At 48.9% G+C, this 15,623-nt stretch overlaps 5 protein-coding genes across 5 annotated transcripts; 3 read left to right on the top strand and 2 right to left on the bottom strand.

Moving 5' to 3' along the window:
• Positions 1-2,097: 2,097 nt before the first annotated feature.
• HST2 (Sir2 histone deacetylase Hst2) lies at positions 2,098-3,306 on the top strand (the record flags this gene model as incomplete). Its single annotated transcript, XM_058494728.1, has 1 exon — positions 2,098-3,306. The coding sequence occupies one exon, from the start codon at positions 2,098-2,100 to the stop codon at positions 3,304-3,306; it is 1,209 nt and encodes a 402-aa protein (XP_058355035.1).
• Positions 3,307-4,189: 883 nt separating this feature from the next.
• Positions 4,190-5,164, top strand: ONS95_001527 (uncharacterized protein; the record flags this gene model as incomplete). The annotated part of the gene is made up of 1 exon (XM_058494727.1): positions 4,190-5,164. One exon carries the CDS (start codon positions 4,190-4,192, stop codon positions 5,162-5,164), a length of 975 nt encoding a protein of 324 aa, XP_058355034.1.
• A 637-nt stretch (positions 5,165-5,801) lies between these two features.
• ONS95_001526 (uncharacterized protein) lies at positions 5,802-7,785 on the bottom strand (the record flags this gene model as incomplete). Its single annotated transcript, XM_058494726.1, has 4 exons — positions 5,802-6,653; positions 6,707-7,083; positions 7,132-7,607; positions 7,712-7,785. 4 exons carry the CDS (start codon positions 7,783-7,785, stop codon positions 5,802-5,804), a joined length of 1,779 nt encoding a protein of 592 aa, XP_058355033.1.
• Positions 7,786-10,925: 3,140 nt separating this feature from the next.
• ONS95_001524 (uncharacterized protein) lies at positions 10,926-15,328 on the top strand. Its single transcript, XM_058494724.1, has 3 exons — positions 10,926-12,135; positions 12,280-13,662; positions 13,712-15,328. Exons 2-3 carry the CDS (start codon positions 12,502-12,504, stop codon positions 14,837-14,839), a joined length of 2,289 nt encoding a protein of 762 aa, XP_058355031.1. The 5' UTR covers positions 10,926-12,135; positions 12,280-12,501; the 3' UTR covers positions 14,840-15,328.
• MGR2 (subunit of TIM23 translocase complex) lies at positions 11,081-11,625 on the bottom strand (the record flags this gene model as incomplete). Its single annotated transcript, XM_058494725.1, has 5 exons — positions 11,081-11,210; positions 11,258-11,348; positions 11,395-11,424; positions 11,478-11,504; positions 11,574-11,625. 5 exons carry the CDS (start codon positions 11,623-11,625, stop codon positions 11,081-11,083), a joined length of 330 nt encoding a protein of 109 aa, XP_058355032.1.
• Positions 15,329-15,623: the final 295 nt, after the last annotated feature.

Raw genomic sequence — 15,623 nt, 5'->3', positions numbered from 1 at the left:
CGCATGGCGAACAAGAAATTTCAATCCAAAAAACAAATCTATCACTGAAACCAAATTTGGGAAAAGGAAACCCTTTGAATAGCAGTACGAACGAATTTCATGTCGTATCCGATTCCCGTCAGACCCATTCATCGCACAAGACGACACACATCTTTTTCGATTTCCCAGTGTTTTGTGCTGGGAATTAGAACGAGAATACACAGAAACACAGCCAAATAGAAAATAAGAAAAGAAAAGAAGCAAGACATCCGATTGACCCCCCAGTTCAAGAAACAGGACTTGAAGAGATATGTTGATGAGGCATGGTAGATTGAAGCTTCAGGACTGAGAAGGAAACTTCCGAAGTGCGTGCAGGCTTTAAGGTTCCTGGGGAGTGTTGTTGATGCGAGAACACTGGACTCCGTGCGATATTTATTGAAGGGTGGCTCAATAATAGAACTGAAGCGTTGTCGGTACCAAATTTCGATTTGATGTTGGCAGAGCAGGAAGGTCTACTGCTTGGGAAAGATGACGGGGCGAGGTGGTCTGTGCGGAGTTAGCGCCGGGATCCCGCATGGCCTTGTATGAGCATGGGTATTGAAATGTCGTAGATCCAGCCACTGAGAGCTCTCGTTCATCAACCTCCAACTTACATAAAGTTTCCCACCACCAACACAATCCACCACTTTCGATGTGCGATGCGAATCAATTGCCATAGCCTGCACAACATTAATTCTCCCAAGTCGCAAAAGCGGGCATCAAAATTTACGCGAAGCGCAAGCGTGCAGGAACACCAAAAAATATTCTCGCTTACCTGGATCGCGGGGCTGCTCCTCGCTAATCTCCTCCTCGTTGAAGTTGACAACACCATACTTTTGGGTCGGGAAAGACATCGTGGATGCGGAATTTTGCGACGGGAAGGTGATTGGGAGTTAAGCGAGAGGGGAAGAACACGAAAGTTCTTGAGAGTGAAGAAGGAGAGAGAGAGTTGATGGGAAGTTTGGGGAGGTCGGGTTCTTATAGAGAATGTTGATGGGAGAGAGGGACATGGAAGATTTTGCCCGGATCGAAGAGAGGCACTGCGGATGGGTCAGAGGATATCGAATCTTGGGAAACATGGGTGCTACTGGCTCGGTTTGATGCTGGGAGGGCCTTGATGATGAGGATCGGGTGTTGGGGATGAAGGAAGAGGTATCTGACTGATGCTGGGGCATGAAGTCACCTTAAGGTAGCTAGAGATACCACTGGAAGTGCTCTACAGTAGTCTTTGAGGGCGCGTTACTCCTAGCCCCGTGCTACAAGGTGCTCAATGGGAGGAATACGGGCACTGGAATCTGATGGGAGGGTCTCCTGGCTTCAGTCTTCACACAGAAAGCAGAGTAATTTCGGGAAGTCACTGTTTTAATACTCAAAGAGTGAGTGAGTTCTTTTCTATATGTATCATCGAAAGCAGCAAGAAAAAAGAGTTTGACCCTGCAGGAGATGCGTCCACTTCAAGGAGAAAATGAGCGCAAATAGCAGATGCGGGATGGCAAGAGACAGTTCTGCATCCGACACGATATACAAGCGAACATTTCTCCCAATCATGTGAATTATCCTTGAACATAATTTGGACATTGGAACATCTTTCAGCATTAGCTTGTTGGGTTTCCCCTCTTCAAAGGGAGGTAGCAGAACCAGCTTGCAAGTACGAGCCACAGTTTCGTGTTTTGGGCTGCATTCTTGTCCCAAAGTTAGTCCAAAAAGATCACAATAGTTCCACTTACTTCAAAACTCGTTTCATGACACTTTCAAGACTATAAAGTGCGCTTCATAGGTCTAATTCTCCACCTGAAAATGAACATAGAACTCACGTGATGTCAAACACTGTGGCTGAAATTCTTCTGCGCCACATCATGACGCTTCTACCCGAGGTTTCTTTCAACCCAAGGCTGCAGTCGCAGCGCTCTGTCAAATCTCGACTTCAAACCGAAACACTGCAACAAATAAAGCCAGATAAAGAAAATAAATTATAGTTTCTACAAGTACCCCACCACCGCCAACATAGGTCGCCGCCACAGAGAACGTCATTCCAAGGGGAAAGCCTCCAACACTGCACAGCGCAAAAACAATCGAAAAATGGGCCAAGAAAACTCTCAGATTGATCCCAACACTCCCCCACGAACCCTGTCCTCTCGCTCCCTCGATGGAGTAGCAGAATACATCAAAGATGGCCAACCAAAACGCATCGTCGTCATGACCGGCGCCGGTATCTCAACCTCAGCCGGTATCCCCGATTTCAGATCACCTGACACAGGACTGTACTCCAACCTCGCACGTCTAGACCTCCCTCACCCAGAAGCCGTCTTCGATATATCATTCTTCAGAGAGAAGCCTGAGCCATTCTATGTCCTGGCGAAGGAGCTGTACCCCGGCAAATTTTACCCAACGATTGCGCACTCGTTCATTGCACTGCTGGATGAGAAATTCATGCTGCATATGTTGTTCACGCAGAATATTGATTGCTTGGAACGCAAGGCTGGCGTACCAGGTGAGAAAATAGTGGAGGCTCATGGGAGTTTTGCGACGCAGAGGTGTATTGATTGTAAGACGGAGTATCCGGAGGATTTGATGAAGAAGGCGGTGGAAAGTGGTGATGTCCCGCATTGTATGGTGCCGGAGTGCAATGGGCTTGTGAAGCCGGATATTGTATTCTTCGGAGAGCAGCTGCCAAAATCATTCTTTGACAATCGAGATGCTCCACAAAATGCAGACCTGGTTATAGTGCTTGGAACAAGTCTCTCGGTTCAGCCTTTCGCACATCTGCCCACTTTGGCGAGAGAAGGTGTTCCTCGGATCCTGATCAACAAGGAGCAAGTTGGCGACCTTGGAAGTCGGACGGATGATGTTATGGTTCTGGGAGATTGTGACGAGGGCGTTAGGAGGCTGGCTGATGCTCTAGGATGGAGAGAGGAACTGGAAGCGCTGTGGTACGAAACTACCGGAAAGCACAAGGAAAGGGCAGCTGCAGAGGTAGAGAACAAGAAGAAGGCCATGTCCAAGGATGAACTATTGGAGGCTGAGGTTGCGAAGCTGACTGCGGATGTGGATGCTACGTTGAAGTTGACGAAAGATCATGAGGCATGGGTCAACAAGGGTTTGGGTAAGAGTGCTGGACTGAAGGAACCTCCACCGACGCCTGCAACCCCCAAGAACGAGCCAATCACAACCGAGAAAGTCGAGAATGAGAAACCAGCTCAGGAGCCCAAGGTCGATACGAAGGCGATTTTGGATCTGACGCTGCCTCAAAATAAGCCCAATTCCGATCCACCCAAGTCCCACATATGAGGGTTGTGAATGGCATCGAGAAGGGCGTATCTTGTGCTACAGTCGATGAGAATTTTCATTCTTCATCGATATAGCCTGCAACTTCAACTTGTATGAGTATGACTACAATCATATTTGAGCATTTTTCTGCCGCAGAGCATCCTCGCCATAGTTCCGGGGTGCAAGAGAAGATCTCGGCGCAATGCTTGGAGCAGGTAAAACTTCCAGAAGATGTGGGTATGATCTCTCCGGTAGATAGCAGAAGAGACGATTGATGGGCAAAGAAGCTACTTTGATAGCACTGCAGAGATACATTTGGGGTGTCTGGTTTAGACGTTCGATGGAAAGGAATCTGTTTTTGAGAATAGATGGTGTGCCAACTGGCATGAAACAGCTTTTCAACAAGATATCTTTACGAGTAGAATCGCAAAGTCATCGCTAAAGAGACCATGTTATTGTCTTCCATCCATTGTCCTTGTGCGCTTGATAGATCAGCGTTCACCTTACATGGAGTCCAAGTTGATTGACCGATACGAAGCACGTGACATTGGATGCATTTTTCAAACCGGTACCTTGTGAAGCTAGCAGTCCAATTAGAGGCCAATATCAAGGCATTTGTAATCATTGCTAAAGTAGATCTGACTACCATTTTAATGCTGTGTAATTGCCACTTTTTACACAGATTTCTCCAGAACGCATTTCAACCTTTATCGGAACCAGCCAATCATGACACGAGAAGGTCGAAGCCCCCCTTAGAGTTTAACGAAACATCCAGACCAACTACAACTCATCAACCTCCCTATCTCCCACCCCATGAAATCACAAATACTCCGAAATCGTCACTCGCCATCTCCAAAGGTTCTCGAGCAATGATTCCGAGAGCCTCAATATTCGCCGTCGCGCCATGCGTTTGAGCGGACTTCTCCGCCGCACTCTCCGATTAGGGGTAACAGACGTCTGGTCAACCCTCTACAACACCATCCAGCACTCCTTCCCATCCTCCATCCCAGCCAAACCTCTATTCAGTAAACAAAAGAGACACAAACACATCAAAATCGACGATGAAGAAAGCCAGATCGACGACCAACCTCTCCTTTCACCCCTCACCAAGCGTCGCTTGCAGCGACACCCCCTCTACCGCGCCATGCGTCTTCTTTTCTTGATCGCCATCCCCATCATCCTCACCCTCTTCATATTCGCCTATATCATCTACCGGCCTCCAAACCTCCTCATCAAATTCCTCCAATGGCACAACCCAAGCGTAATCTTCCACGTGCCCTTACCACCATCCCAGCGGGTAATCGCACTCACCCTCGACGACGCGCCCTCCTCTCAAACAGGCGCCATCCTCGACCTCCTCAAAACCCACAACGCCAAAGCAACATTCTTCATCATCGGGTCTCAAGTCTCTCGCTACCCCGGTATCGTGGAACGTATCCACGCCGAAGGTCACGAGCTCGGGAACCACGCCATGACGGATGATCCGTCGTTCCAGCTCCCTTTGTCGGAACTAGAACGCCAGATTACTGAGGTGCAAGAACTGTTGCCGAAGAATGCGAATGGGGAGAAATATTTTCGGCCGGGGAGCGGCTGGTTTAATCGCGGGATGAGGGAGAGGGTTGAGGGGATGGGGTATAGACTTGCGTTGGGGAGTGTGTATCCACATGATCCGCAGATTGCGAGGCCGAGGTTGAATGCGTGGCATGTTTTGAGTATGGTGAGGCCGGGGAGTGTGGTTATTATGCATGATAGGAGGGAGTATTCGGTTGAGCAGGTGGGGTTGGTTTTGAAGGGGCTGGATGAGAAGGGGTATAGGGCTGAGTCATTGGGTGGGTTGTTGTCTGTTGCGAAGGCTCAGAGTAGTAAAAAGGTTGGGTGAGAGAGCACAAGTCTCACAATTATTGTTTGGATTGCAGATTTTGGTTGATGCACTGCTCACGTGTTTAGAATCCCTCGTGTCGTCTCTCTTTACTTGTGACTAAAGTCCGCATGGTATTGGATTCAAGAAGTGGATTGTACCCAAACAGGCGTTCTGTACCTTTTCCAGCACTTTGATCCGCGTTACGGCTGAATGTTTGAAGTTGAGTGAGTACGTCGAACCTCCCAAATGTCAATTCAGCTCATATGAAATCCTCCACCACGATCGCAGTTGGAGGCAACCGTGGACGAGGTGGTCAAAGATTCGCTTCCCGGTCAAGAGCATCGGTCTAAGTAGTGTATTTTTCAGTGTTTAGTGACACTTGGCGTTCTCCATGGCGTTACAATAGATTTTCACTTCATTAGAGTGGAGAACATGGGACGTGTATTGACACGGAGCTGTTTTGTTCTTGACCTCAAGCCACTCGTTGCCTTGCCATTCGACTTTCGAAGAAGGGGGCAGATGTCGCATATTCAAGTCAGGATATTAGAGGCAATAGCTTGTGTATATCAAAATTATCCATCTACGCCGTGTATCCAAATATCTACAAAGAACTCCTTCTCCTCATCCACTCTTAGCCCCTCCCCCAATTCACACCTCACACCCCACTATCCACCTGATCAACAACATCCCTACTAGTATACGCCTGCCAATCCACACACGTCTGCTGCATCACATAAGGAATCTGACTCTTCTGCGAGATATCATCCGGCCTCTCCATAAAATTCGCGTACAACCCACCACTAACATGCCACGCAATATGGCAATGGAAAGGCCACACCCCAGGATTATCCGCATCATACTGAAACACAAAATGGCCATTCGCGCGCACCATTTGTACATCTCGTCGCTGCGGGTTCGACGGGTTGATGATCGATGTGCCGTCGTAGTCGCCGGGTCCTTCGGAAAGGATCTGCATATTGTGGCCGTGGAGATGCATGGGGTGCGAGGCGGGAGAGTGGTTGTTGATGATGATGCGGATGGTGCTGTTACTGCCGAAATTCTTGACGTTCCATTCGGCTGGGAACGTGTAGTTTTTCTTGTCGGCTTGGAGTAGCACGGGTTGGTTGTAGTTCGCACGGTAGGAGACATTGTCCAATGTCCATAGGAAACTGCCTGTTTTGTTCACGAAGAAATTGATATCGTAGGTTTGGGTTGTGGTGGGTGTTGTGACGGGGATGGGATAGGTTGGAACGGTCATGGAGAGGTCGTCGTTGGCGCAAGTTCCGGGGTCGGGAACGTTCCATGCTGTGCTCGTGGGTGGTTTGGTGGTGTCTGCGCGGTCGTAGTAGATTGCTGCGAGAGCATTGGGCTGGTTTGCTGCGGAACAGAGGGTGGAGATGTTTGAGCGCATCCAGTAGGCTGAATTGGAGGAACCGGCGTTCGCGGTGACCAGAACGTCTGTTCGCTGGCCGACGCCGAGAGTCACGACTTTGGTGGTGTATGGTTTCTTCAATGTGGTCAGAATCTAATACAGGTTCTAGAATGGCACGAGTAACTTACAATTGCAACATAATCATTCTCAATCACTGTCATGTTATGTCCATCAATACTGAATCTCTGCAAAGCATCTGCTCCAGCATTAATCAACCGAAGTCTGTGAGTCTTGCCAGTCGTGAACTTGAATCTCGACAGTCCTGCATTATTGATACATGGCGTGTTGTCACCAGGTGCTTTGGTCGAACAGTCGAAATTCATCTTGCCGTTGATCAAATTGTTATCCGCAGCAGGCCTGGGATTTCCACCAGGTCGCAGGGTGTCAGCTACGATCTCGTCGTAATCAGAATGGAACCAGTCGGTGATGAAAACTGGGCCCAAGTCAATATCGTACTTTGGGCCATTTGAGGGACCGTAAATGATCATGGGGCCCAAAAGCCCACCTGGTTATTGTTAGCTTTATTCAATCTTTGTATGAAAGGCAGATTTACCAGAGTACTGCGCAGAGTAATGTGAATGATACCAGCTGGTTCCATACAAACTAGCTCTGAATTGATACGTGAAGCTATCTCCAGGTGCAATTGGACATTGCTGCACGCCAGGAACACCATCATACCAAGGCGTTTCCTTTTGCAGCATTCCATGCCAGTGGAAAGCAGTTCCCTCTTCCGGACCAGTTATTTTGTTGTGAATTGTCACTTGAATCACATCCCCCCAATTCGCCTCAATCTGAGGGCCAGGGAACTGGCCGTTGACCAGTATGACATCCTGTTGATATCCGTCTGGGGCGATTTGTGCCCGCGTGACAGTAAAATCATAACTTCGGATGACACCGGTATTTGGTGCTTGGGTATATGGATCACTGCCAGCAGCAGTGAGGAAGCCCCAAGGAAAACCGGCAGGGAGAGGGTTGTTTGTGAGGAAGAGTGGAAATGTTGGGGCCTCAAGTGTTCCCCATCTTGATACGCTGTATGAAGGTCAGTCAGTGTTGCCGGTGCGTATAAGGCTAGAATGAAACTTCAGGTGTACGAAGAAGACGGGAGACAGTAAGCTGAGGCGAAACAAACTCACCCATTGGTCTGTTGCTGTGTCAAGGCACCCACAATCCCTAACACTCCGTTTATTATATTGCCAATCAAAGACATTATATATTACCGAAGCGAAAACACAACTTTGAAAAGAATGAGACTCTTTCTGCAAAGCACCCAAGGCCGATGAGCATGATTGAGAATGAATGAGTAGAAAGCTGAATATTTATATCCCGGATTCCCGCACCATCAAGCGTCCTATATTTCAGCGCAGATCAATCGCCACGCCGTTGATCCGAGTGCTAAGTTTACGTGCAAGACACAAAAATACGACCAGGCTGGAGCCTTGTCCTGTCAGGTCTTGACTGGCATTGTCCACAGGCCATATTCCGAGACGATAGCTTGACTGGCGGTAGCTGGTGGGGGAAAACGGCTGTTGATGTCGGCTCACTTGCATTGAACTCTTCCGAATATAGCTGGAGCTTTTCTTAGATCCGGACTGATATGCAGGGGATTCGACGCTTTGTCTTTACTAGATGCAGATCGCGAGGCATGATTGACGAGAGAATGTACACGTCGTCCGGTGTCAGACGAAAAAGACGAACGTCAGAGTTCAAGAGGTGGGGCCGGATGTACCGTTAGTGTTGCTGTCTGCGGCCAGTTTGGCGGTCGAAGGATCTTCGACTCAGTGCTGGGACGGGATGAAAGCTGGCAGTATGGATTCAGTAAAGATGTACGTACCGCATACTGGAAGGAAAAGATGCTCTGAGTCGACAATTGAACACATTGAGAATCAGCTTACAGTGACGTGAAATTATCGGAAGACATTGGCCGAGATTGAGATAAGGTTTGCTGTGAAGAAAACTTGGCTTACAAAATGGGTGTGCTGACTGTTATTTTGATAACATCTTCTCGTAATTTTGTGAGGTCTGTTGATGTTCCGAGCGTACGGGCACTAGAAGAGTTCTAGAGGGGTGAGCTCCAAGCTTTTTCCATTTTGAGGATCGGTTTTCTTTCTAGGTCAAGATAAGCACGCGAAGCGGAGCCCTACCTACTAATATAGACTCGTCAGGTAACGTCGTCCGGTCCGCCTGGGGAAGGCCGTGAGACACTCCGGATCGGCAGCGATGAAATCGTACTCCTGTTAATTGTCTCTCGAATGAGAAGCAGAATGACAAGAGTACCGAAAGGCAAGAGGTTCAGTATGCATCTTGCCAATAGCCGATGCAGGTTCATATAATATCATGCAAGATGAAGCCAGTGCCGCATTCATCGGTACAGGGCCAATAGAGAGCATTTTTGGCCTGATGTCGCTGAGATAATGCTGGACAGACCCCAGTTGTGGCATCCATGCACAGATCTCCCGCACCTACGGGTCGATGAGTGGTTGAAGAGCCACCCGGACGAGGCTAAAGACTTAAGTAATCTGCTTTGGGAAAAGCGGCATACGTGATCTTCGTATCCCAAGCTTTCTTCATGACTTTTGGTCAGTGCACCAGTTCCAAAACGGAGAGTAGTGGACTCGGAATAGAAAGTATGCCGTTCCTGAACAGACTTCAGATGAATGGTGCGCCTCCAGTGCTTGTGCGATCAGTCAGGAATAAGAAGCGGTACGGTTCCTTCTGTTGTGGATATGTAGACACACGCTCCAGAGAAGGAAGTTCAATGAGTATGGTACTGTGGAGTTTGTGGGGTTGTAAGGTCGAATGAGCTCAGATGCTACGAAGCCGACAAGACTTAGAGCCATCCGAGCTCCGAGCTCTTTTGTCGTGGTAGGTATGCTAAGGACTGAATTTAGAGACTCTGTAAAACTGCGAAGTAATAGATTGTGAGCACTTTAGTCAAAGTTGATGACTGCAGGCGTGTCGAGTCAGCTCGAGAGTAAGATAAGGTGGCTTTCGTCTCTGTTGTAAAGAAAGCTGCAGTCAGGCCCGAGAAATGCCGTGAAAACTTGCTATATTTATTTACCGATTTGTTGACAGAACTTTATCGGGTGACGACCTCGGACACGGTCGCCAAAACTCGTATTTGAAAATGCCCAATCACCAATATTCGGACGGGCTTATTTCAAGACCGGACAAGAAGCACTGTCTTGCTGTCGATTTCTCGAGTGCAACAATGCGAAAGACGTTTCCCGCCTGGGAATACTCTTGAAGGTTCTGCTGTCAGCGAATGATTGTTGCTATTTTGGTATGCATAATAGTGCCTGCTTTGACGTGAAGGGTCACTTTATGTTGATCTTCAGCATCAACGGTGGATCCACGTACGTAGCTCTGGCACGGGTACTCAATTAAGAGAAATCGGTGAGACAGGAAAACTTTGCGAGGTCCAAGCTGATGACTGACTCATTTTCAGGTGCTGATAGTGTCAATTCTATCGAAGAACAATGTTCCATCCTGCACATTCATATTCTCATCAGAGTGCAAAGCCCAACGTCAACAAAGAAGTGAAGGTTAGACCCCTATCTCGCTTGAGCAGCTGTCACATATCGGCTGTCTCGAATAAAGGAGCGACTGCATTTTTGTTGCACGTCTCGCATGAATGCATGAGAGTGGAGACGGACAATGCGGCTGAAATGTAGTGAGTTTCAGCACTCGTCTGATTTGTCGATAGTCATCTCGAGTCATCAACTACCATGGATTCGGCTTGGTGAGAAACGTCGTGAATCGTGACTTCGCTTGCGATATTCAGACTTGGGTCACCTGGTTTGGTCTGTTCAAGCTCTGATTTTGCTCAGTGGATAAAGGTGATTGACTCTGTAGTCAGGAGCCAGAGCTGTATTTGATGAATGTTAGGTTCAATCATCATGTAGTTCTTATCGTTCTGTATTGAGTGTGCACTTTGATTTTTGTGCTTGAACGGACCTAGAGCTTGTAGAACTGGGCGGGACCTTTGCTCAAATAGCACTGGATGCGAAGCACCCATTAAACCTTTGCGGAGTATACTATAGGCCAGGAAATTGCAACAGCATGCCCTTCAGACGATATTATGAACTCCTTGGAATTGCCTTGCTGGACTCTGCCTTTACCCATGTCCTGGTCGCCGCACAACACTTGCCGAAGGGCGATTCGCTTGGGAGAAGAAAGGGACTTCGATGAGGGCTGACCAGCATTGAGACGATTCGCCAGCGAGTGTAAGGACACATGCACAATCCCGAGACAACAGACATAAGTCCAGTCACTCGTGGCCGTCGCGTATTCGGATTCGCGCAAAAAGGGTATTTGATTGATATTGTGTTGATACAAGAGGATAAACCTGCACCAAAGCCTGGTCAGAATGTTGAACAGAGCCAGGAGCCACGTTCAAACCCCAGACTGACTTGTAACAAGCCTTTTGCCACTGTCGGCATAACACGAACGCCATTATTCCCAGCCCAGACCTCCGTTTCATTCCTACACACCATATATTGCTTTTATTCGCGGGCTGGTCGATACGCCTGTCGGGGCATGATGAGCGGCCTCCGTTTCGATCGAGCAAAAGCTTCGGCCGCTTCTTGGGAAATGGTATCCGTTCGGATCATACTGCCAATAGACATGAAGAATCTACACCTGTCAACAGATGCAAAGCTCGTGGAGTGATGTGACATTACCCAAAGGTTGCTCCAGATCCCATCATGTACTGTCCAAGAGTTCGTCCAACTCCGTTGGGTCCTGCGCCGTATCTCATGATGTTCACGGAACCTTCGAAAGTTAGAGACCAGTGCTTCTTCCCGCTAGAACGACATACCAAATATGAACCCAATGATGACTCCGACAGCTGCGGATACGGTATTAGCATCTGCGAGCAAACATGGAAGTACTCTGACTTACTACTACCCATCATAGCTCCCATCTTCCCTATTTGCCATCATCAGTTGAAGATCTTGCTGAAGTTCTCTTGCCCAATTGACCACAATATCGACTCACACTTGTCAAAGGCCGATGGCCCTCCCATATTTGCTCCAACTGGTACTGGCATATTGACGAGGATGAGGTGGTTAGGGCGAGGTTGAGCGATTCCTAAGAGGCTGAAGGGAAATATCAAGCTGGCGTTCAATTCTAATGGATGCAGCACTCTCGGCTTCTTCCCGCCCAAGCTCTTTTTGGTCGTCCTCGAAGCACAGGCCACATTCTCTCCGCACTTGAGCACGTGACAATATAATTGACTCGCTGCTCCTTTCCAGTGGTATTCGCTGTTAACAGGAGCCTCTGATCTTGAATCGATTAACGCCTTGGCCCTTTCAAAGACTACGTACCATAGTCTGGCTCCGTGTACTGTCTTGGTGCAACGACTTGACGTGGATGTATATGCGCGCGTGCTCTCTTATCCAGATCTCGCTCCTGATAGGTGCTTTGAACCTCGCGAGTGAGACGACGGCCCAGACGAGAGGGAAAGGATCTCCAAAGTTTCCCATTTGGCACCGTCAACCTCCTACTGCCATCCCTTACACCACCAACAATTGACCTCGCTACCAGACGCGACGCAGACGTGAGTTCCATTCATTCTCACCACCAGCAGGACACCTCCTGCGAAATAGATCGGGGCGTGCAGAGCGTGTACTCCTATTGCCGCCCTGGGGGTCAAGGCGTCGGAAAACTTGGAGACAGGAGCTAACTATGTCTTTCACAACAGTGCTACACCCTGGAATATACCCCTGCCGCATCAGAAGAAGCAAAATATACCCTCGAGCTACTTGCAGACTAGGAAGGGCCGCTTTGGACCGAAGCGCCGCAGAGCTGTCGTGCTGAGGTGCCTGGGGGAGGTTCTGAGTCGAGGACATTCCAACCACATCGCCCCCAAACCGTCCTTCATACCTCATCCACCACCCTACCCAACGCCTCGAATACCTTGCAGATGACGGCGGTTGCGAATCCACCGAGCTTCCAACAAAATAGTCGGTCAGCATGGAGTGCTAATGTCAGTCAAGGAGGACTCAATGCCATGAACGCCGACGAAGTCGCCCGAATGTTCATGCCACGAAAAAGCGCTCAACGCGCCAACTCCTCATCGTCCATCTCTTCAAACTCCTCGACTTCCTCAACCTCCTCGACGTCTACAATTGCTCAAGCACCACCACAAACCAATGGCGTGCCCATGATACCGTCTGGCGATCTCAGCACATGGGGAGGAACTGCTGCGGCGCGGAAAAAGACCCAGAGGACAGGACCATGGCCAGCAGGCAAATCAGAAGTATCTGGGTTGTCGACCGCCAAACCACAATCAATTTTAGTGCCAAATGGGTCGACTGCGACGTCCTCCTTGACCTCGATCCACCAGCCATCCGCTGTAGTACCGTCACAGCATGCCCTTCAACCGCCTACGCAACAAATGAATGGCTCTCGACCGCCGGCTTCACCAGTTGGGGAAGGCAATCCAGTGTTGTATCTTCTATCCATGAACGGCACATTCGAGAGGAAGACTATATCTGTTCCATTTTATCCCGATAGCCTACGTATAGGTCGGCAAACGAACGCTAAAACTGTCCCTACACCTACGAATGGATTCTTTGATTCGAAGGTTTTGTCGAGGCAGCATGCGGAGTTATGGGCCGATCGGCAAGGCAAGATCTGGATTCGAGATGTAAAATCTTCGAACGGTACCTTTGTGAACAACGCACGATTGTCTGCAGAGAATCGAGACTCTGAGCCACACGAGCTGCAAACACAGGACCATCTGGAACTTGGAATCGACATTGTGAGCGAGGACCAAAAAACCGTTGTCCATCATAAAGTTGCAGCGAAAGTTGAACATGCTGGATTTCTTGGTGCGACGAACAACGTTCTGGATATGAACTTTGGCGATTTGGATCCAGCCAACGGAGCTTTGATGTTACCATCTCAAGGTTCCCTGCAGATGAGAGGAAGGACGGGCAGTATTGGTTCGGTGGCAAGCAATGGTCGTATGGGCCCTCCCGCCAGTGTTGCCGGAAGTCAAATGAGTGCCATGAGCCAACAGCGGCCCATGAATTTCTGGTTAACGCCGGTTACCACAGAGCAAATTGTGAAGAGGCTCACTGTAAGCACTACCCAACTTCGTCAACGTAATCCACTAACGCTTCTCAAAGCACGAAATGCGGGCAGCTCGACTACAGACCAATGAACTTGGACGAACGGACAATTTCTTCGGATCGTTATTATCAAAGGAGGATATCAGGGAAAACGGGAAAGAAAAGGCACCCATGTCCGAAGCCTCCAAAGCTCCACAGGTCAATGGAGGCTCTGTATCATTTCGAGGCGACGTCAAGCCTCGATTCTCAGACCCTCCTGCTCCACCACCACAACAGCCTCTACCTGAGAAGCCTGACGTTGCTCGCTCACACATTTTCGATCCGCCGGTACCACCACTCAAACGAACCAATACCGAACGGCCCAGGTCTGTACCTAGTGTTTCCCCGGTTCGCCAGGAACCAGCCAGCCAGATCATCACATTAGTCGAGGCTCTTGCCTCAGCCAAAAAGGAGATAGACACCCAAGGAGCCAGATTACGCGATCTTGAAGAAATGCTCCAGAAGGAACGGCAAGCACGAGAACAGGCCGAGGAAATTGCGAAGAAATTAGAACAACAATCAGAAGCAAGGGCGAATGGGGACATCAAGGCCAGTGATGAAGGCTCGGTCATTGAGGAAGCATTTGAGCCCCCTGCAGAAACTGTTGAGGTGAAGGAAGAATCACCCGCAGACCTACCGGGAGACCGTACTGTCGACCCAACTGCGATCAGCGAGTCAACACTATTACTCGAAAAGCGCTTAGAGACAATGCTTCTTGATATGCAGGAACTACGAGATCAAATGGAATCATTTAAGACACGGGCCGAGACGGCCGAGTCGGAGAGAGATACCGACAGGAAAACATTGGCAGAGATGGTGGAAAAGATACGAGCAGACGAGCTTTCAAGAGTCAAGTCAGTGGAGCACAATCGATCACTTTCCGGGGATAGTCTCACGAAGAATCTTCCTAATGGTAGCGCTGAGGTGACCAAGTCTGGTGACTCACTCCTGGATGGCCTGCCGAATGGGAGCGTCGTATCGAGCGAGAAGGAACCAATATCGGCAGTCAGTACTCTTGCAAGGCCTCCTGGGAATCCATTGCTGTACCAAACAACACCATACGCTTCAATGGTAGGCGTTGTGCTTATTGGGATGGGGTTAATGGCGTACCTAAATGGATGGCAACCCCCAAAAGCAGAAAGATAGAGATGCCTTCGAGCGATCCTCTCATCCTCTTGTTTAAACAGCATAATCGCAAACACAGCCGAGCGAGGCAACATATAATCTCCTTTGTCATCTTCCATCCGACCATGTAGCAAGCAAGCTTTGAATGAGGCGTTTTCGGGTTAAGGCACTGCAGCAAACAAACATACGGGATTGGGGTTTTCCATAAATTCGGGTATAGGTTCGGGATTGAGCAACCAAGCATATTGCGTGCGAACGGGTTTCCTTCAACTTGTCATTCATACATTTACTTTTGCCGTGGGCTTTGTCGGCGCCGATTATGTTTTCCCTTGATGAAATGGGGAGCGAAATTTGATGCGATTCGGATGCATTCTGAAAGAAAGAAACAAGAAAGGAATTAGCTGATTCATGGTCAAGGGTCTTCTTGGGGCTTGCGTGGCTCTCGAGTAGACACAGTGTGAAATTATGTTTTTATAGCGAATCAATGGGTTCCATCTTCTTCTAACGACAAACAGCGTTCTGATTTCCCCCGATTGACACTCTCATGAAAGTCCTGGGGAAGGGGTAAATGTGCAATATCTGATGTTCTCAATGGCATGTGATACTCTTCAGGGTCTTCCTGGCATGTTGAAGCTTAGGTATTACAAGGGTAAACTAACGTTGCAGGCCAGTCTCCTTGAAAGTGGTTCAAAGAGCAGGACAAGCAATGTGGATTGACCCTAAGTTAGTGATTACTTCCTTGGCTTGCTGTTCGGTGGAGATGATAGCGAGCGCGTATCTGAACCATCTTGAGTTATTGTAGACA

This window comes from Cadophora gregata (assembly GCF_030347475.1).
Source record: "Cadophora gregata isolate MNR1 chromosome Unknown scaffold_10, whole genome shotgun sequence".
Classification (NCBI taxonomy): Eukaryota; Fungi; Ascomycota; class Leotiomycetes; order Helotiales; family Ploettnerulaceae; genus Cadophora; species Cadophora gregata.
Note: the sequence above shows the minus strand (reverse complement) of the source record. Positions and strands in the feature narration are given on the sequence as shown.

Excerpts from the sequence above, each read along its gene's own strand:
- ONS95_001524 (XM_058494724.1), top strand. The coding sequence starts at position 12,502 with ATGACGGCGGTTGCGAATCCACCGAGCTTCCAACAAAATAGTCGGTCA. Across the intron at positions 13,663-13,711 it reads AAATTGTGAAGAGGCTCACT|CACGAAATGCGGGCAGCTCG; the intron begins GTAAGCACTACC and ends CGCTTCTCAAAG.